The sequence below is a fragment of the Drosophila melanogaster genome, chromosome 2L, assembly GCF_000001215.4.
Source record: "Drosophila melanogaster chromosome 2L".
Taxonomy (NCBI): domain Eukaryota; kingdom Metazoa; phylum Arthropoda; class Insecta; order Diptera; family Drosophilidae; genus Drosophila; species Drosophila melanogaster.
The window spans coordinates 17,589,062-17,610,641 of NT_033779.5; the positions used below are offsets into that span (position 1 = coordinate 17,589,062).

Sequence of the window (21,580 nt, forward strand, 5' to 3'; positions counted from 1 at the left end):
CTCATTCACCTTTGTGAGTATTGGTAATAATCGTGCTGTATGTATTGGTGTGGATGCTGCATTATGCGAAGCCCAACCACTAAACGTCAACCACCGGCGTCGACACCCGACCCACATTTTATATAGTGGCTCATAATATTCCTTCTGCAGAAAGAGATTAACACCAAACGGCGACGGTGGCGTCGGTGGCAAAAAGTTTATAATCATCCTCGCTGACAGAGCGAAAGAGACGGGCGATTGGAAAGCATAGGCGGAGGCAGGGAGAGAGAGAGAGAGAGTGAGCGGAGAAAATCGGAAAATCGTTATGCGACTACTATAACCCACCACAAAATCGCGGTCGTCTCTGTTGTTGCCGGGCACCTCACACTCGCGCATCGATTCCGATTGCGATTCAGGATCTGAATTTTTTGCCTGGTTTGTGGTGCGTGCGATTTTTAAAAATGTTTAAATCCGCAATTTCTTTCTCCGTGCTCTGTGCTCTTCGTCCCCTTCGTACACCGGCGAACTTGTGATTTGTGGTTAATTTAAATTAATAATCTTTTAAGTGTGTCATGAATTAACTGCAAGTTAAATAAAGTGCTGCGTCGATTTTGCATATTTTATAATCCATTTCGTTGGGTTAATAATTGCCAAATTTATTATTTATATATATTGACGTATAATTTTAAAGTTTATTGTTTTCTGAAGTGCTGCGCTCCTAAATAAATTTAATGCCGCTAAAATTGTATTCGCCATGAAACATCATATTAAACCATCCCTTAAATTGGACTACTACACAGCGCCACCTATGAAAAGCTTTGATAAGCTTATATTCATCTTGTTAATCTGACTACCGCGTAATATTTTGGCTTTGAATTTCCGAAAGGCTTAACGATTATTTTGCTTTAATTAAATTTAAGGAATACCTGACAGACGTTTGCAATTTGTTAAACCATTTCGGGTTAAAACACAAAACAGATGCTCCACCTATAAAAAGCTTTGCTAACCTATTAAATACATAAAATTCCGACAGATGGCGCTACCGAACAGCTGAGCATACGAGTATTCACCCCTATTTTTTAGTTTTCTTATGCAACCCTGCATCATAATAACTTTGATTTGCAAGGACTACCCTAAAAGATTACACATCCCTTCAACCTTTTTTTCACAGCTGGAAAAGTCCCATAAAATACAAAAAAATGGATCCCTCGAATCTTGCTTTTGGTTTTCCCGGTCTCCCCAACCACGGACACATGCCAATACCTCCTACAGCCAATATGCTTGGTGGCCAGCATCCAGCACCCACCGCCAGCCCACCACAAAGCGTCCCCGGCCGTCGGACGCCACTTGGATCGGTTGGTCTGGGTGGTTTCTATGCCCAGGGAATGGGCATGTCCCAGCAGCCACCGACGGATGAGAACAAACCAGGGCCCAGTGCTCCGGAGAAGCCATTGAGTCCCACGGCCGCCGCCATCGCAGCCATTGCCATCAGTGGTGGCACCACCACGGTGGCCGTGTCCAGTGGTGGCGCCAGCGGAAGTGGCTCCAACAGTGGCAAGCAGAAAAACCGCCAGGGAAAGACGGTAAGGCTGAACATAAATGCCCGGGAACGACGAAGGATGCACGATTTGAATGATGCCCTTGATGAGCTGAGAAGTGTGATTCCCTATGCCCATTCGCCTTCTGTGCGAAAGCTGTCGAAAATAGCCACCTTGCTGCTGGCTAAGAACTACATTCTGATGCAGCAAAATGCTCTCGAGGAGTTGAGAAGGTAACGTAGTTCATTACCACGCTCAATAGGAATTATTAACATATATGCTTTTACTTTTAGACTTTTGGCCTATATACAAAGCACCACGGGAGCAGCGCCACTGGATTTGGGTGCATTTCCGGCGGCTGCCAAGTTGCAGGCTCTTCTTCAAGGACCTCACAACGAACCACCGACTAGCAGCAGTTAAATAGGAGTGGGGGCCACCATAAACTATGGTTCAACTGATAAGCAATCCATTAATGAGCAATACTTTTAAGTCAATTGGAAAGCAAATGCCAAATACTTGTGTACTAGTCAGACGAAAGGAGGTTGATAAGGAGCCTCTTATCAGAGCAGCCAAGTGAAAATCTGTTCAGTGATATTTATTTTTGTCATAAGCATTTCTTATTTATGCATTTACCCAATGTCAACCAATATGTGTAAGATGAATATTACCGAATAAAGTATTATTGAAGTAGAAAGTATGTCGTTGGAAAAGGGTTTGGTCATTTAGGTTTACCCATCAGCACTGATAGAAGCCTGTCATTTTTCAGAATCATCAAACAAACAAACAAAATAAGAGTTTCAAATACTCAAACACGCCCAACCCAACCAACCATTTATAGTCATCAGATAACAAACATCAAAGAGCACAATCAAATTTAAAATAATATAATCTTAGATCCGTTTCAAGTCTTGGCAAAAATATTTAACATATAAATATACATACATAGTTGTCTGTATGGTTTTTGATGATTAAGCAAAAGCCGTTTAGCGGAATTCGAAATAAGCGGATTACAACTAGAAAACTAGTCGATGAATACTCTAAAAATATATATATATATAGACATATACGACATGGAGGACGGCGGCGAAGGCGATCGGTGCAAAATCGGCTGGCATTATATTATTCCGGTATGCCCAGGGACAAAACCTTGTTTTTGCCAGTGCGAAAAATGTGCTGCTTGGTGGGCAGTTGACCGATCAAGAAATCCTTCATCATTTCGATGGCATCCCCCGAGTGTCCTGTGCCATGGAAGGCGATGGTGGCATCTCGCCCTGCGTGATCCATAATGACGTCGTCGCCGCCGGGATGATCCCTTAGAAAGTGTGTCACATCGTAGACCCTATCGTAGATTACCACCCAGCAATCGTCGAAGCTGTCGTGCTGGGCCACCTCCTCCAATGCGATCTCCGGCAGATCTTCCAGTTTTAAACGTTCCTTTTTGCTTGGTACAACGACCACCTGATTACTGGACTTTCCATGTCCCAAGGGCACAATTCTCAGCGATTGCAAGAGGTTCGTCAACGCGGATGACATGTTGTAAGTATGCAATTACTTTCACTTTTACTAATATTTGATACAACGATTTGTAATGCCGCCCGATCACTTCAGACAGCCGGCAATCGATTCAAGTTGAGTTCTGCTTGGTCGGCTTCAGTTCCAGTTTTACTTGGGGTCTTGAGTGTCTTTCGTGTGCAGCCACCGGTACTGGAGTGTCATTCATGCCTTGGATTGTAATCGTTTTATAAATGACAACACGTGAGTCGATCGATGGAGCCGACAGCATGGTGATAAGACTTCGTGTCCAGAGAAGCGAAGCTCTTATAGATCGGTTTCTATATAATATATAATTATATATATATATATACATATATGTATGTTCAACCGAACTGGTTTGCATCTACATATGTTCATGGGAGGGCTAGGCATTGCACTGAGATTGCGAGATTTTGCAATAATGTTTTGTGGTCACTCGTACTCATATGAGTCAATTTCCGAATATGCTCGTAAAGACGAGCATAAATTATATATTTCTCTGTTAATCGGATTGCTCAGTGAGCTAATTACTTGCTACCTTATAAATTTAATGGGCCAGCAATTATTAAAAGGGAGACATTTAACGCGCCTATCAGCATTACAATTGATTTATTGGCACAAGTCAAACGTGCATCGGGCGAATCAATTACGTCTACTCGAACCGTTTGATCGCCAGTCATTAAGGCAATCAAAATAAATTTTGGGTTAATAGCCTGGAGTTATTTACTTTTAATACTTAAATGCGTTTTAAGTTTGCCAAAAATCACGATTTGTGTCAAGCCACGTTTGTTCTAAATTCTAATGGGAACAGAGATAATGACTTCAATATTATCGCTCACTACAACTTTGAACTTGAAATTGGAATGGATTCGGAAATTATGCCACGCTTTTGAACTATTTGAACCATGGGAATGATTTTAATTTTACATGGAGTGAGTACGTTTAATCAATAATTATTACGAAACTAAAGATCTGATGAAATTATTCAGACTATTTAATTTCCCATTTATTAAATTCCAGACAGAACGCCATTCACTAATTCTGTACATTGTATTGTATAAATAGAAAATATTGCAAAGCTAAGGAAATAGTTCAAACTACGCAATATAAAACATAAATATTATTCAAGTAAAAACAACAAGAAATTATTTCTAAATAATAACTTTTAAGACGTCACGATTCAATTGTTATTGATCATTTATTATTTTCAATTGAGTTCAAGTTTGATGTGTGGTTTTAACAAGATTTGGTAATCTAATATGCTAGCATCTCAGTGTTAAGATCAGCATTATCACGTTAAGTAATTAACCGCAAAAATATTCAAAGTCGTAACTGAACGAGCTCTTTAAATGGGCTAAACCATTTGACTTTGACTTTGAGGTTTACATGAACTAGGTGTATCCATATTAAATATCTATTGATGGTTAGAAAAAGCCTGCGAATAGCATTGCTAATAAAAGGCAGAATATATTTCAGTTCTAAGAGGTTATCATTCTAAGTGTGCGTGATTGCGTACATTTTTGAAAAAAACGCGAATCTTTCTTCGACAAGAATATTTGAATAATTGCCTAGTGTTATCAGAGTAGTCTAGAAATATGTAGGGGAAGAGATTATAATTTAGTTCTGGCGATTTTTTGCAAAAATGTTAAGATAAGGCTGAATAAGTACTAAGTACTTTCAAAACCATTGTCAAGTCCACGGACGGAATTAAAAGTGACTATTCATTGGTCTTTTCTTGTATTTGTATTTAAAGTTTATTAGCTATATCACTTCTAAAATAAGAATAAATCAAAGTTCAACGAAGTCCGAATATTATAAGTTATATTTTCTTTTTTACCATAATCAAATTTTGGCAAAACAGGGAAAAGAAGCAATACAAATATTTAAATAGATAACGACAAGAATTGCAATTCATTATAAATAAATACAATAAATATTTAAAAAGTATTATATAAATAAATCAACAGTCAGGATTATATGCATGTTTCTTAAGTAAACACAATGATTCTGAAAATAATATTATATGAGTCGTACAAATTTATATATTTCTTTTCATATATAGAAATAGGTGGCAACGCCCAATGTAACGGAAATGCTAAAAAGCTTCTTGAAAACATAAGCTTTTGGGAAAGGTTAACCGATTCGGATTTCGCGGGCTTTTTTCTAAAATTGGCCAGCTGTTGCTCTTTGGGAAGCTTTTGTATAAAAAAAGGCTTTTCCTTCCGGTAGTTGGATTACTTTTTGGCTAAAACGGGTGGCCAATATTTAATTATTACTTCCTTATATTGGTATATTAAGTATGCAAATAAATTTTATTTCGAAAGACACTTTTTTAAACTAGGGATTTTAACGGACATTTCCGTCAGGGACTCGAAGTTTCCCATTTGCATTTGTGTGGTGTTTCCATCAGCCCATCTGTGTTTTGGGTGCGAAAGTGTGAGTGTGATGGAACATGACATCGGGTAACTGCGTGTAATTTTTGGTGAACAACAACACAGTCGAGTTTCAGCAACGCTCTGGCCAAGTTGTTAAGGCGCGTGAATAAAAAAAAAAGCGAAAATTCAACCGCTTCCAGTTATCTCTTTACTTGGCTAAATTTATTTGATGTAATTGACCAATGTGAGCAGGGGATTATTGAGTTAAAAATTAATAAAAGCCCGCTAATACGGAAATTGCTTCGAAAACTCGTTAACAACACGCACAATATGCATGCCACTGTGTAGAGCAAATTGCGCATACGCCACGTTGAACTGTCGTATTCGTATTCGTATTCGGGATTTCGTAAACATATTGTTGCGGTAAATTGCATGCAGCAATTTCAATAAGAAAATTGTTTGCACAGTTTTTGTTCGGCTTTGTGTCACCGATTTGCAAATATTTAAGGGGTAAGTGCTGACACAGCTGTTTGATCCATGTGAACTCAATTTGCATACAAATTCGATGTTATAATCTGCGAAAATAGTTAAGTCACGTTTCGAAAACAAGCCATTCAATATTTAATGGTTTTTACTTGCTTTGAAGTCAACTGAAATCTTCATTGAACAATGGTTTCGTCGAGCGAATGTAATACGAACTTGTTGAACCAGTAAATTGATTTTCTAGACCAAAAAGAAAGTGTAAGCTGGCAAACTTTTATTGTTAAAGTTTAGCGAATGTATTTTCCTTTGTAAATTGCCTTGTAAAAAGTTCTGTCCAAGGTTCTGAAGAAATACTTTGAGTGAAATAGTTTAATAATGCAACATAAATTGAGGGGAGTTTTCGATCTTTTCCAATTCTCACAGGAGTTGCCAGACAAAACTATAGTCATTTCCTAAAAGTTTACTTCAATACGTTCGCTTATTATTGTAAAAGGAAAAATTTTAATTTCCTTGTGCCGCACTTTGCTTTTAAAGTCCCTTCCATTTTACATTTTAGCGGAACCTTAAATACGATAGGCTCATAAAAGCATGGCATAATAAGTAATATGATATCAGAAAATGATCCACATCCTTTGATCCCAATCAGATTTGTAGAAAATTGTTTGCTTTGGAAAATGAGCTAACCTCTCGAGCATTCACCGCGCCAGAAATGATTGCTGATTGAAACGATTGCATTGCGTATACGCCACGTGGAACACGTTGTGCATTCGGCGTGATAAATTCCTTCAAAGCATTGGTATTTTAATGTAATTAGTTCACAGCGTTTGTAAAACGTACTCCAAACATGTACGGGATCCTTTTCTCAATTTGCCCTATTCCGTTTGAAAAGACTGTGAGAATTTCGTTCGGAATTCCTCAGCCGCGGGCTGTTTAACCTGGTGGAGAAGCCAGGACACGTTGGCCACGCTGGCAGCCACTCAAACACAACAACCATGTCCTTGAAACATCCGTGTGTGGCCGTGACTCTCGACCTCCATTCCGTAGCCGAATCGAGCGACCTTCGTCATATATATTCTCTGCCTGGAATATTGCGTGTCAGTCAGTCAACAGGCTGCACTAAAGAAATGCATTTATTATAGACATCTCTGGGTGCCGTAAAGCCATGAATATTTATCCCATGTCCGAAGATTGATGCATTTTTAATGCAAAAACGTCGCCAGAAGCCACAGGAAAAATTGACGAGGCCATAAAGAAGCTCACAGCCAGCCATGTTTGTTAACTTGTTGAGTTATTGGCAGCTCTTTAGCCTGTGACCCACCACCATTGGTTCCTTTATGTACCCACATTGGCAGCCGAGCAGGTTTCCCTTTGTTCCAAACCCAAGTATTAATATCACACTTATTATTTCCGTAGCCCACGCCAGGACATGTTTCTTCTTTTATTTTTCTTTTTTTTGCCATCCGAAGAGCGCATGTAAACATTTTCCGTTGTTTACTTCTTGGGCATTTTCAGCGTTTTAATGAGCGTTTTATTGTTTATTTTTATGCTACCGCCCTTAGACTGGAGGCGCATAACTTTGGGTCACTTTATTAAATTGCTGTTTATCTTGCTTTCGCCAGTTTCTCTCTTATATTTTTTATTTTCAATATTTTCTGTGTCCCGCCGGTCGGATCCCATGGTTTAATGGCCTGTGGCGAATTGACATATGGTTGTTGATTTTAATGGGATCTTTTATTCCACTTTTATCGCATATAGCTTTGGCTTTGGCGTGTTTTTAAATGAGAGTGAAAGGATTGGCAGGATTCTGCTGCTGAATGACTTACACATGCTATCTATAGTTGATCTTTGACTTTTAAAATGTCATGTAGTAGTAGAGCAACCTTTTTTTTGCTTATACACTTATTGAATGTGCATTAGCATCAACAACATTAACATCACAGCAACTATGCTGTGACTTTCGGCTTAAATTTCACTTTTAAATATGTGTATCATAAGAATTCGGTTAGTTTTAGAAATCGAGGCAAACTAATCATTATTTTCTCTAATCGAAACTTTGCAAAAGGAATAAAACTCTAGTATCAAGTTATTTTCTCTTCTCAAGAAGTTTATTAATCATTTTATGCCTTCGCCCGGGTTCCTTGGCAATTCTCAGCTGCTTATAGTACATCCCTTTTATCCCCGCCATAAGCTATAAATATTCATTGATGGCTAATTAGCAGGGACGGCGATGGGGTCAGCATCCAATTGCCCTGTTGATCCCATTGACATTGAGGACCACAACTGGCGATGCCATTGGCGGCAGATAATCAACTCGAATAACAAAAACAGACGCGTTACGGGCACTCAAAGGGGGCAACACGAAGATGATAATGATGTTGCCGATGTGGACAAACTAGCGCCTCGAATGTGTCATTATGGCGCGTATTACAAATTGCTGATGCCTGATTATTGACGGGCAGGACCTCCGGATCCTGGAGGACATTGTGGCCCTCGTGCCGTGTATATTAGTTTAGCTTGTGCTGCTTGTTTATGCAAACCGAAGGTTTTTCATCTGTTGCTCCAGGGACCGTATATAAACTGCACTGGATGTTTTGAAACGAAATGAAACTTCCACGCAGGTGAGGAAGGACACGAGCTAATGGATTCCAGGTCTGCCGGAGCCTTCATAAGCTTGGTTATGCAACTGGGCAGAGTTTATAAAACACAAACAGACAAAATCAATAAGAGAAAGTGAAAGTTGCTAAAAAATAACATTGCAAAAAAGTCCATATCTTAAATAAAATATACAGATAACTTTCATTTATGTCAACTTGCATTATTTTGCATAGAATTGCCTAGCTTCTGGCGGCTTATGTTTTCCTATTTTTTTTTTTAGAAAAATAATTAAATTGCAGTTCCTTTTCCACGATTGCCTGTTGCCATATTTTTTCTGAGTGCAATTGTTTGCAATTGCCATTGTTTTGTCCTAGTCTCCTTTGTCTAGTGCAATCCAGGATAGCAGCAACACGCGCATTCTCGTGGATGCGATGTCGTAATCTAATTACTGTTGCCAGGGACAGGTGTGCAACCAGTTCCCGGCCAATGTTTCCGCAATGCTCTACGACAGGATAAGCCAAACAATGGCTGAGGAAGGCCGGAAGGATAAAAGGATAGGGGCAAAGTACTTCCGGAAGTCAAAGGAAATGAATGTTTAGCTTATAAAATGAGCTGGTTTGTGCAAGTTTAGCTACTTCCGCTAAATCAAAACATTTTGCCATGTGAACAGGCGTAAGATTTTTTAGTACGAAGTAAAATGACTTGCTCTTTTCTTTATTTTAAAGAGTCTTTTTCAACAAAAAATATCTTTATGAGGGACTTATCCCTAGCAAACTCCCCTGGCAACAGAATAATAGGGTGTTTGCCTTGCTGACTACTGCAATTGTCCACATTCTTTGCAAAAGCAGCAGGGCGTGGATTTGAACTGGCAGCTGGGGCCATTCCTCGAGCTTTTGAGTCACAAAACACTTCATTAGACTAATGAGCATAATTTGCCATAATTGCGCAATTCAAAGGCACTGCGACCGTTGAAAGGCATCTTAATCTATTATTTTTTTTTTTTTAGCGCGAATGATGAAATTGCTAACCAAAGCTGGGTGAAATCACGGGAATGAGCTGGCCCACACACCCACCGTTTTCCCATGCATTCAATGAACCATTCAGCTGGTTTTATCGATTAGATAAACTTAATTTTAGTCGCTCGGTCCACACATTAGGGGACTTGGAGGGACGCGTTTCTGGCCTTGACTTTGCTGCGACGCAAACAAAATCGCAGGCGGAAGTAGTGCGGTCTTATCTAGGGGTTCCAGCGAAAAGTGAAAATGTGCACGATAATGCCGCAAAATGATTTACAAAGCCAACCGAATACCAAAACCAGACAGTCGGGCCAAAAGGGGGCCTAAGCGCGGTTTTTGTATTAAAATTTATGACAGGAGCAATAAATCCCTATGCCCACAGGCCCACACACGTGTGAAAGATGCATGTGGGCAAATACCAGGCCCAGTAAACCGGCGGCAGATTTTTTAAAATACCCTTTTTAGGGCACTTAGCTAACATAAGCTATAAAAATGGATTCGCGAAATAATTCGCCTATTCCAAACACAGCTTTTGAGTTTTAATTTTTCTAAATGATTTAAAGGACTGACTGACTGAGACTTAAGTATTATTTGACAATCTTTTCATTTCTTAACCTTTTTTGGAATTTATTGTACAATATCACAAAACCCGTTTTAAGTAAGGGTAGGACATTTTGAGCGAGCTGCGAGTGTCAGGATATGACCTGACATTCACATCCTGACACTCGCGCAGGCGGCACAGAAGGACACCTCGACTGACTGAATATTCTGACTGATGATGTGGGGTGCGGCAGTGCGATCTGCTCAATTTGACATTGATTGGGTTATGTGTGATTTACAAAAGCGAGGAGTCGCCTATGTGGAAAAACGGCAGGTGATATCAGCTGGCTGGCATTTTGCCATATTTCTCGGTGGATTTAGGGGCGATTGACTGGGAAATTGATTTCACTGGAAATGTCTACACAAAGCGCTTAAATGCTACTCCACGAATTTCAGCTAATTTACAGCACTGTCTACTGCCATTCCAGCTTCCAGCTTCGCAACTGTCAAAGTTTAAATTAAAACTAATTTCATAAATTTTCCAAACAGCCACATTAAGGCCCAAGCACACTTGTTTGCACATAAGGGCACATAAATCATTTTCCGCAGATTTTCCAAGTAACTAAGAGATAGAAGAAGGGAAACAGGGAATTGAACCCGCATACACACCTCATGCAATTGCCATAAAAGAAACCGTAGACCCAAAACAAAAGTTAGACGTAAATAAATAATGAGCGAAAAGTAAATTTGCAGAAATTGGACAGAAAAAGCGGTGAGGGTGAGGAACGAAAAGGGTCAGAGGTATGGAATGAAACGCAGGACTCATCCAAAGGTGGCTTTCAAATATAAATATACTAATTAATTAACAAGTCTCGGCTATACATTTTTGCTTTTTCAACAGACAACACTTCATCTTGTTGGCAGTTCTCTGCGCTCTTTACATTATTTGTACACAGAAAATTCTTATGATAATATCGAAAAATACAAATTTTCTTTTAAAATTGGAACATAATTGCACAATTTATAATTGTAACTTTATATACTATTTGGCTGAAATTCCTTAAAATATTTCTGGTTTTATTGTAAGGATTTTTTCTTTTTAATTCCATTATGATGATTAGGTAACTCTTTGACTTAGTGTCATTTTCAGATCTCATGTCTGCATCTCTACTTTAATGAATTAAAGAATAAACAGTTTTCTTCCTTTTTACGTCTAATAAACCTTTAGAAAAAGCGCAACTATAAAACTGTTTAGTGCTGAAGGAGGTTTAGCGACGTACATTCTACGTCAGTTTTTTGTTTTAAGTGTGTGTGTAATTTGGCGGATTTTGTAGAACTTCTTGGGATGAGGGTCACCTGGCAGTTTGCTCGGTTAATTGCGAACTAACCGAGGAAGAGCCGCCTTTATGGCAATTTTGTGTGGTTGCGGTCGGAGAAAGACAAAGCACGGCACCTCAATTAGCCTCCTGGTGGATCCTTGAAGCTGGTGGGTAGCTGTGGGCACGTGCCGGTGGTCAGGATTCTGCGGTGCCGATGCCCCACAAGCAGCACCACCTTAAGCCGGTCAATTAATAACCCACAAAGCCAGGGACCGGAGAAGATGAATGTCGAACGTGGGGCCCCAAGCTTTGATTTATTTATGAGACACACATCCCGAGGTCCAGACTTGCTAATGAATGTTTTATGGGTAGATTGGGTATCATTAGGCAGGTGGAGAGATGACAACGCGGGGTCAGGCCGAGTAATTGACCCGCATTACCATCTCATATGTTTTGGAGTAAGCAGAGACTATATTCATTCACATTACTTCTTCATTCCAGATTCACTCTCAGCCGGAGAAATGGACATTGTCATACGTGAGGAGGACATTTCTTTGGCCCAAATTGGCGTCTATGCCTCTGTGTCCTTTCTCGTTGTTTCTGCAGTTGGGGCAGCGCTGTATACCACCTGCTCAAAACGCTATCGCCTGAACTGGTTCGAACAAAATCTCCTGGAGTCCGCCAACGAAAAGGATGAAGATCAGCAAAGGTGAGTGTCCAATGAAATTGATGAGGGAGCTTGCTTAAATGCTTACTGTATAGGAAAATCTTAAATAATACAAATGAAAAGAGAAAGGCTAAAACAATTCTTACTCTCAGCAAAAATGTATTTTGGTGGTGTTGCGTTTTCTTTTCTTTTATATTATTTTTCTCTTCACCCAAAGGAATACTTTAATTTGGAAAAAATTCGTTTGACAAACCTACTTAAAAGCTGTTCCAGCATCAGTTCGTGTTGTAGGGGCACCCTTGGTGGTACTAACCTTTAAAAAATTGTTTTCGTTTCGCCCAAACAGGGAGGCTTTGGTTGCCGGTGCCGTGGGCTACAATGTGGACAACGTGAACGAGGTACCGCGTGGGAAATACAGCAGCGGAAATGCCGGTAACCTCAGCCCCACCTCTCTGAAAAGCGAGGACAATGACCCGGCCTTTTGGGTGCCGGCTTCAGTCACCTCCACGGCAGCCATCCAGCAACAAGTGTCCAATACCACCGAGGAGTCCGCACCGCCAACATCACCCACCGGGAGCCTGAAGTCAAACACCTTGTCCTACTGTTCCACCACCTCCGTGCCAATCGCGAGATCTGATAAGCATGTGGTCCTTGCTATGCATCCGAGCCGTCCCAGAGTTTCCTCTATGAACGCCAAGCTGGATCACACCAAAATCGACATGACCTTGTATAGAAGTGTGAGTGAAGAGGACTTTCTCATTTTAAAATCATGTATTTTATGTTTTTTATTTTTATTATTTGTTAGCATTCTCAGCCGAAGACTATCAATCCAGTTTCACTCAACGAAGTTCGGGGTAATTTGCATGTGAGTCTTGGCTACGATCCAGTTGGAGGATTGCTAAATGTTCGACTCCTGGAGGCCCAGAATCTGCAACCGAGGCAATTTAGTGGAACTGCCGACCCATATGCCAAAGTCCGCTTGCTGCCGGATAAAAAGAACTTTTGGCAGACGCGTATACACAAGAGGACCCTGAATCCAGGTAAATGCTTTAAAATATTTGTATTGGGATTTTACGTTAACATCCAAGCCCCTTCGCAGTTTTCGACGAGCAGTTTGTTTTTGAGGTAACAGCCGGAGTAATTGACAAGCGTACTGTGGAAATTTTACTATACGACTTTGATGCTTATTCCCGGCACGTTTGCATCGGAGGAAGTAAGCTACATTTGGCCAACTTGGATCTCAGCGAGCAATTGAAGTTGTGGACTCCTCTTAGTTCTGCCTCGGCCCAAGATATGAAGGTGGATTTGGGCGATATAATGGTGTCCCTAGCCTATTTGCCATCAGCGGAGCGTTTGATGGTCGTCCTTATCAAGGCACGAAACCTGCGGATTGTCGACGATGCCCGGAACTCCTCGGACCCTTATGTAAAGGTAACCCTCCTCGGTCCCGGTGGCAAAAAGATAAAGAAACGCAAGACGGGCGTTCAAAGGGGCACCCTGAACCCAGTCTATAATGAGGCTCTTGCTTTCGATGTGGCCAAGGAGACTTTAAAAAACTGTGTACTAGAATTCACCGTAGTCCACGATGGCCTATTGGGTAAGCAGAGTTTTTACAATCGTTGTATGTTTGTTTTTTCCATTTACCTGGCTGTTAATTGTTTTACTTTATTGATTTTTTTTTAATTATTTCGTTTTACTTTATTTTTATTGTCTATTTAGTTGCCTTTAATTTGGTTTAAGTTTCTTCGACTCTAAAATTGTTTCCTATCTTGTTGGATTGCTTATAGAATAATGTTATTATGTATCATATTTTATTATAATGATTTTTTCTTCAAAAAATGTTTGAAATCAGTTTACAGTTTCCTAAATTCAAACTTCATATCATTGTAGAATTGGCCTTAATATTTCAACACTGTATTTTTAAACAAAAATTAATAGAATATCTTTTATGGATATATAATATTATAATATATTGCAATTTTAGTTAAGAATAAATATTTTTTTTGCAGGATCAAGTGAAATATTAGGACGAACTCTCATTGGAAACTCTCCGGAAGTACGCACCGAGGAAAAAATATTTTTTGAAGAAGTTTTTCGTGCCAAAAATGCTACGGCTCAATGGGTTCCACTGCAAGAACCGGCAAACAATTTGGCCACATCGGCCAAAAGTTCAAAGAACTAGAGTTTTGTATTATTGTAAAGGTATTTTTTTCAGTATTTCCACAGATGTCATCCTTATTTCTAAGGATGTGTGTGTACTCGGTTGCAGGCGATAAAAAAATACCAAAATATCCTTTTGCCTTGTGTCTCAAAAGAGACATCGATGGTGGCTGTCTTGGATGCGTGTAGAAATGTGAATGAAGTGAATATCCAAACCTTTTTTGTGTTAGCACTGTCATGTTAATAACATTTAAAGATTCTGTAATGCGAAAGAACGAGCCACTTATTAAAACAAGAAATTATATATATTATTCTGTGTATATATACGCTTTAACGATCGGAAGATAATATATTTAAAACTTCGTCAACTTTTCTCCGATCGAGCTTTTGCAATTAACTCTCAAAAATAAACGAATGAACCAAATACCGAATGTGGAAATTGGGAAACCGTTTTTAAAATACTTAAAGCATTATGAAAAGTGTAATGGTCCTTTCTTTATATTCGCGTAAGCTACTCCTATTATTGTGAATATAGCGGCACAAGTATATCATATATATAATGTATAACAAGAACTTGGCAACTTGTTAATCAAAAAATTTAATGAAATAAGGGAACTTGCAGGGATACGTAATAAGAAGGATATAGAGCTGAAACAAAATGTCACAATAAGTGACAAATAGTTTCAAACGAGGTCAAATATAACTCAATGAATGTGCTTTGTACGGTATCAATTAAAAAAGAAAATATATATTTAATATACATTTTATGTGTCAGAAATGTCAAGATGTACCTAAAATAAAAATTATTACCTTGAGCAAATTACCGAAACAATATAGAACGCAAGTGATGATTTTTTAAATATTTGATTTTATTTTAAGTTACGAAATGGTTTCAGGGCACAGAGGGCACAAAAATAATAGAATTCTAGTTTTTTTCTCACATTATAAGAATTTGTTGTATATTATAAAGATGCACAGCAAGTATAAAAATTTGTAGCCAAAAAACAGGATTCTTATATGCATTAATATTAATGTAGTGATTATAGTAACTTTTGTCTATATAGTAGATTTAGTTTAAAGGCACTATGTATTTCATAATCGCAAAATACCTATACTTATCCATGTGAAATAAAGTTCTTAGATCTTAGAAAATAAATTTGTTTTTCTTTGCTATTGAACCTTAGATTTGGGCTACATTCAGTGCACGTTGGGGTTAATTATCAAACTTTCCCCTGACCAAACGTAAATTAATTTCAGGCATCAACTTCAAACGCTAGAGGTTTCCATTTCTGTGGAACGAAACCAAAGAAATCCCTTTCCCCATTTACCCTTTTTCGTGGACATTGAGCCTTAAATTTTTTGGTGGGCGAAGCGAACTTGTTGGCCAAGTTGGCGTGCAAAAAAGAAAAGTTTCCGGCAAACCCGTTAACTAATTTTCTAAAATTGACTGATAAATCCGCCGGGAGCTACGACGGGCAACGCTACATTGGCTGTTAAAGCAGCCATGCAGGACATGCCCCAGGTCCTGCGAACTGTTGCAGCTCCCGTCTGTGTCTGTATAAGTTCACCGTAAATTTCCTTTTCAATCAAAATGTGCTTTCATTCAATTTGAAAGGTAGTGGCGGGCATAAGTAGCCCTAACCATGTCGACGGGGGTGTGGAAAACCGAAGGAAAAGCTACAAAGGCATCGATGAGCGGGTGCCAGAAATTGGTGGCGTTGGAAGGGAATCGAGATGGTTTGGTGCATATAAAGAAAAATTGGAGGATTTGTAAAATAATATTAATATTTTATTAGAGCCTTACGCACCTAGATATATAAATCCAAATTAAATATTTGAAATATTAATTTTTGAAAGTGACCAGCTTAATAACTTTTTTTAGCAATGATATGGCAATTTTTTAAAAATGTTCGCAATATTTTTGACAGTGATAATCTAAGTTCTGCTAAACGACACCGTGCATATTCGTCTTGGTTTCTAAAAAAGTCCACAACTACATAACGAAGGAAACCCGAAAGCGATTCAAACCCAAACTGACCGATAGTCGATTCAAAATGGACTCAAAGATAAAAGCGGTAAACAGGGCAAGGATAGATAAATTATTTGCTTGCCATTTCCCTATGTGTTCAAACTTTTCCCACTTCCCAGTTTTCCTTAAAGTTTCTTCAATCGGTTACAATGCTCTTTTAAGTTGTGGCCAAGGTTGTTGGTTAAATTGGTTAAAATGGAAACTAATCGAAAAGAATTTGAAAATATTTAATTGAAATGGAGCTACTAAGATCTATTGGTAAATAGGCCCAATATGATACCTTTTCATATAAAATATCAAAAGGTATAAAGGAATTAAAAATATTTTCCTGCATTACTTTCAATTAGATTGCAGTTTTGAAATATTTTAACAGTATGCGCTGTAATCTCTGTCGAACTTTTTGCATGTGCAACGTTTGTTTTTGTTTTATATGTGAATCAATGTCGGAGGATCGAATTCTGTTCTCATAACGCATTCGCTTTACAATGCATATCAGATTATGTACATATCTGATTTATTGATGGACTCTGTCTGCCAATTGTCGCTACTTGTGAAATTTTTCACTCTATTCGCTTGCAATCGCAATCGGATTCCTTTCGAGCAGCAGCTATCAATTTTTCACCGATAATGCTTCGCATCAAAGTCAGTTGGCAATAAACTGGAAATGCGACTAACGAGTAAATTTAATTTTTAATTTCGTCGCACTCTTTGTCTATCTCAATGCCATTTGGTCTCTGCATCATTTCGCTTTTATTTGCTACTGCATTCCCAGTCGCCTTTTCCCCCTCCACAGTCATGAGTCCTCGGTTCTGGCCAGTTTCAAAAGCTTGTCAGCGGAAAACGTAAACTAACGACAATTTCGTTTTCTTATTTACACAATCAATTTCGTGCTTTTGTGATCCACGGGCGAGGGCAGGCCGGAGTGAAGAAGAAGAACCACAGCGAGTCCTTCTGCAAGATCTCCTTGCACATCCTTCTTGCCGAGCGACATTGCGTGTGAATGTGAATACACATCCGCCATATCTCTGGACTTTCCTCTGCAATACTCTTACAAATGGGGTGTACTGACTACTGCATAGATAATAATTCTGCATTTCGAAAACTTATATCTACTATAAATACATCTAATGCTAGTACTACATGCTAATATAAATATAAATGCGTTTTTTCTTAGTTGAAAAATGTTATTTTCGGTTTCATTTGTCCTATAAATCAAATTAAATCCTTTTTTTATCAGTTCTGATCTTTGGAGGGTATCTCATCCTCAACGCCTAAAGGGCATCCAAAACTGCGACCCATCGATCAGGAATTCTCTTTTTGTTTTCTGGACTCGGCACTCCCGTTGTATCCTTAAGTTTCATTGCCGTCTAGCTTTAGATTCGGCAGTGGCTATGGCAATGGCGTGGCACTACCTACAACTAGCTACTGTTGCTTTGCTCTTGCTGCTGCCGTTAGTGCCGCGAGGGAAATTGTCGTCAAAGTGGAAAAAATGTCACATTGTTGTTCTAGCCGTCATGGAGATGAGGGTGGGCATTGGGTGGCTTGGGTGGTTTGGGTGTTTTGGAGCCAGTCCCAGACTTGCCACACGTTGCATGTGTGTTGCAGTGGCAGTAATAGTTCTAGTTTCGTTTTGCTTTCCTTTCGATGGTCCCTTCTTCCGCTTATCCACCTCTTTCTTTTCCTCTCCTCTCCTTTATTTTCATTTTTTTTATCCTCCTTTTGATGTTGACCGCATTCGTTGGATCGTTTCGCTGGCTGAGTTCGCTTTTTGGGGGTCTGCCTTTATTGTTTATGCAACTGTCAGCAGTTTTCGCTTCTCGTTCGACCCAAGTTTTTCCAATCTCCTACTCAGCCCCGCCCCCTGGCAGATTTCCCTGGCTATAAACGAGTGTGTGTTGGTTGGTGTATGTAGGTGTTTGCTTTGTATCTCTGTGCGACTTCCATATTTGTTGTCATTTCGAATTGTTTCAATGACTTTTGACAGCGAGCAGATTAGCTCGGCGACGCCTTCGCCGAATTTTCCACCAATAGCCAACCCGTTTTTCAATAGTCGGGGGAAATCAGAGGTGTATATTAGGATCATTCTTCAATGCAATGGAGAAAAAGCTCAGCGTATTGAGATTTAATGGATTTCGTGGGATCACCTTATATAAGTTTTTCTTGCTCTTAGATTGATTGAAATGGATAGCTATTTAATGGGTTGTTTTATAAAGGAGCAACCGTAAAACTTATTTGAGACACTTATTTGTTTTATAAAGGAGCAACCGTAAAACTTATTTGAGACACGAGGAACATGAATTTATATGCTGTGTATGCTTAAAATCTACAAGTTAATGCGTGAAAATATTTCTAATACTAAGCTTCCTATGCAATAAACTCAGTCTTCTTATAGCACAAGTCTATTTATATTTCCGCTACCATTTCGGGCACCAATTTGCCGCAAAACCAAAGGGGGAACATTCCGGTAACAGTTGCGAAATAAACCAATTATAAAAAAGCCATTTCGCAGTGTGCACGCAAGCTTAAACTAAAAAGCACCGATACGAAATTAAATTAATTATTTTCAGCTAAGCAATGTCACATGCGGTGGCTCGATGCGGCCCATCAATAAACAAAATTTATGGAAACCGCCGACACGGTAGCCTAGGGGTATTGGGTACAGCAAAAAGATGAACAAAGCCAATTAAAGATGGACCCCAGCCCCATTAAATGGGGTCCAAAACAATGTCCCTGGCGAGCCTGGCGAAAGCCGAACCGAAATTTCAGCCACCCAATCAGCATATTTAAATTGTGTTGTGTTTGGTGATTGAAATGCATGAAGTACGACAACGTAAATAGGACAACGCACCACCAGTTAGAAGGACAGCACACACATCGAACTGTTCGAAGGACACATTGGCAAACATGAATTTTTACCATGTCGGTGACTCTGCGGCTGCGGGTTTCACCCGAAAGCTCCTTGCCCTGCCTCCTTTACGGATTCTCCGTTTTCCATCTCCCGATGGCGACAACATCCACACTTTAATGGCCAACAGCGCTCTCAAATCGGTTGCCATTCCACTGCACAGTGGCAAGCACTGGCTATCCGTTCTAAATATTGCACATATATTCAAATCAGCTATCTATCAAGCATTCCATTTAAACGGAGGCCATGAAAACTCTCATGACGGCGGACATTGTTATGCAAGAAAAGTCAAATAAATGTGTACTACTCCTACTACATTTAAGAACGCACCTTGGGGACCACCTATATATTTCTCTCCGTGTATCTATACTCATTCCGGTTCCGATTCCCATTGCCATTGCCGTTCCGATTTCGATTCCGATTCGTCGTCGTCAGAGATCGATGCTGGTCAGCAGTTTCGTTTTGATTGTGCGATTTTCTACTTTGCTGTGCATTTTTCCTTTCATTCATGCTGTTTTCCTCCATTTTTCCGCTTTTTTCCCACCGCTATTTCCGGATGCGCATTTCTTTTTATCTTGTGTTGCATTTCCAGCGGTCAGCCGCTGTAGAACTCTAATTGCTCGGCAGTGGCCAACACATGCGAAGGTGGCCTATCCATTTTTTAGATGCGCTCAAATCGCTGGAATATTGTTTTTCGCTGGTTTTTTTTTTACGCGCGACTCTGACGAGCCAGGGACACTGCGGTAAAAATAAGTCCCTGCAGAAAGTCGGCGTGGGCACTTAAAGCCATCCATTCTTAATTGGAATTTAGGCGAAAAACCGTAAATATTATTGTCGTGGGCCCGGAAGGAAATCTGGCTATTATGAAAGGACCGCACGTTTTCAATTCGGACGCCAGTCTGCACTGTTCGAGTGCAGATATTGGAGCTTCGAGTGGTTTATGGCAGGAATCGTGCGGATACAACAGAGTCGAAAATTGCCCCTGGCAGGATGCACATGGTTCAATGGAGGACCATCAGGGTTCTACGAGAGTGCCGCAATAGGATTTGAAGCGGATGTGGCGGCATCGCATATCAAACGCGATATATATACATTTATAGGCCGTCTTCTGAAGCCATGTGCTACGTTTTTTTTTTTTTTACCACAGTAAGTTAATAAGACATCCAAAACAAAACTGTAACAGTACAAAACTCTCAGAAATATTGAGGTTTAAGGTGTAGATCGAGAAGAATTAGTATTTGCAATTCATATTTCAAGGAATCCTTACTTAAAATTCCTTGAAAGTCTAGAAATTTAATTGCATGAATATGCACCTATATATGTAATTATAATGATCGTTATGTACGCCCATCTTGTTGTTCTGATTAGTGGTACACAACACAACGGCATTTCGAGCAGAAGCTGAAATCATTGTCACATTCGCCTGACGACACGCCCCTCAAAAGTGAAGTGGGCGGTGGGTGTTTGGGCGTAGGACATCCAGAGAACATTTGTAGTTTGCATTTTGCAGATGTGATGTGGATGGCCAGGCAGAAGCAAACATGCCAAGTCGCAGCGCTGGAAATCTTAACGTGATTTAAGCCACGAAACGGGTGAAAGGAATGAAATGAGGAGGATTGCGGCGGGGCTAAAAGGAGGTGCTGCGGCTGACAGAGAACGATGGAGGAGCAAGCGAAGTAAGGAGCACGAAGGAATGGCATTTGGTGGCCACTCAATTGGCACGTCATGGGGCCAAAAGAGGAGGGAAAGTGACAGGATCGCTTGCCTACCAATACACTACAAATGTGGCTGACACAGCTTGTTCCGTTGAGATATACTTTGTATCTTTTAATAAGGATATAAAAAAAAATTAACTAAACTTATATTCCTTATGAGTGTCATTTTAATTTTGTTAGAATATATGAAGAGAATCGATTAAACTATATTTTTTATTTATTATCACTACCTCTTATCTTTTGATTTTTTGGGGACTGCTTCTTTTTATCGGTGTACTTGCTTGACTTCATTCTGATGTTTTGACAATGGCTCTGCTGCTGATGTGGGGTGTTGCCGTTGCAGTTGCTGCTGCTGCTGCTGCTGCAGTTGCAATTGCTGTTGCCGTGGTAGCTGCCGTCTCGAATCGCAGCCAAACGGACTCAGTACCCTAATCAGCAGCAGCCATGCAATACCGCTCTGACTTTGATGCACTCACTATTTATGTGCATACCCATGAAGGGGGCGAATTGCCACGCCCCCCCAGGCAACAACCGTCCTGCCTTTAGATCGGCACTCCTTGGAAATTGCACGTGACACAAATAGGTAATTGCACTTTGGGCAAAAGTGTGACACGCAGACATCATTCAATGGAGATCAAGGAGCGGTGCGGATAATGTGGACAGCGGTGCTCCGGTTGCGGCTCCTGCTCCTGACACTCCGGCAGGCAATATGTTTTCTTTAGCGAG

At 39.8% G+C, this 21,580-nt stretch overlaps 3 protein-coding genes and 2 long non-coding RNA genes across 12 annotated transcripts; 2 read left to right on the top strand and 3 right to left on the bottom strand.

The window, feature by feature from the left end:
- The first annotated feature begins 122 nt into the window (after positions 1 to 122).
- Oli (Olig family) lies at positions 123 to 2,206 on the top strand. Of its 4 annotated transcripts, none has more exons than NM_001299088.1 (3): positions 123 to 518; positions 1,151 to 1,750; positions 1,811 to 2,206. In NM_001299088.1, the coding sequence occupies exons 2-3, from the start codon at positions 1,179 to 1,181 to the stop codon at positions 1,935 to 1,937; spliced, it is 699 nt and encodes a 232-aa protein (NP_001286017.1). In that variant the 5' UTR covers positions 123 to 518; positions 1,151 to 1,178; the 3' UTR covers positions 1,938 to 2,206. The 4 variants fall into 4 exon arrangements, with proteins under 4 accessions (NP_001286017.1, NP_001188830.1, NP_523592.1 ...); NM_001201901.2 differs by having other exon boundaries at positions 341 to 518; NM_078868.3 differs by having other exon boundaries at positions 341 to 1,750.
- On the bottom strand, positions 410 to 639 carry lncRNA:CR44410 (long non-coding RNA:CR44410). The gene has a single exon (NR_124339.1). It is a non-coding gene; the product is annotated as a long non-coding RNA:CR44410 (long non-coding RNA).
- A 47-nt stretch (positions 2,207 to 2,253) lies between the features above and the next one.
- CG6870 (uncharacterized protein) lies at positions 2,254 to 3,238 on the bottom strand. Of its 2 annotated transcripts, none has more exons than NM_001299089.1 (1): positions 2,254 to 3,238. In NM_001299089.1, the coding sequence occupies exon 1, from the start codon at positions 3,048 to 3,050 to the stop codon at positions 2,637 to 2,639; it is 414 nt and encodes a 137-aa protein (NP_001286018.1). In that variant the 5' UTR covers positions 3,051 to 3,238; the 3' UTR covers positions 2,254 to 2,636. The 2 variants fall into 2 exon arrangements, with proteins under 2 accessions (NP_001286018.1, NP_609852.1); NM_136008.4 differs by having other exon boundaries at positions 2,387 to 3,238.
- On the top strand, positions 3,199 to 15,326 carry Sytalpha (Synaptotagmin alpha). Of its 4 annotated transcripts, none has more exons than NM_001201903.1 (6): positions 3,199 to 3,272; positions 11,880 to 12,087; positions 12,392 to 12,782; positions 12,851 to 13,085; positions 13,145 to 13,642; positions 14,055 to 14,579. In NM_001201903.1, the coding sequence occupies exons 1-6, from the start codon at positions 3,263 to 3,265 to the stop codon at positions 14,225 to 14,227; spliced, it is 1,515 nt and encodes a 504-aa protein (NP_001188832.1). In that variant the 5' UTR covers positions 3,199 to 3,262; the 3' UTR covers positions 14,228 to 14,579. The 4 variants fall into 4 exon arrangements, with proteins under 4 accessions (NP_001188832.1, NP_609853.1, NP_001286019.1 ...); NM_136009.2 differs by lacking the exon at positions 3,199 to 3,272 and adding an exon at positions 3,803 to 3,982; NM_001299090.1 differs by lacking the exon at positions 3,199 to 3,272 and adding an exon at positions 5,604 to 5,935 and having other exon boundaries at positions 14,055 to 15,326.
- Positions 15,327 to 17,403: 2,077 nt separating this feature from the next.
- Positions 17,404 to 18,199, bottom strand: lncRNA:CR44412 (long non-coding RNA:CR44412). The gene has a single exon (NR_124340.1). It is a non-coding gene; the product is annotated as a long non-coding RNA:CR44412 (long non-coding RNA).
- Positions 18,200 to 21,580: the final 3,381 nt, after the last annotated feature.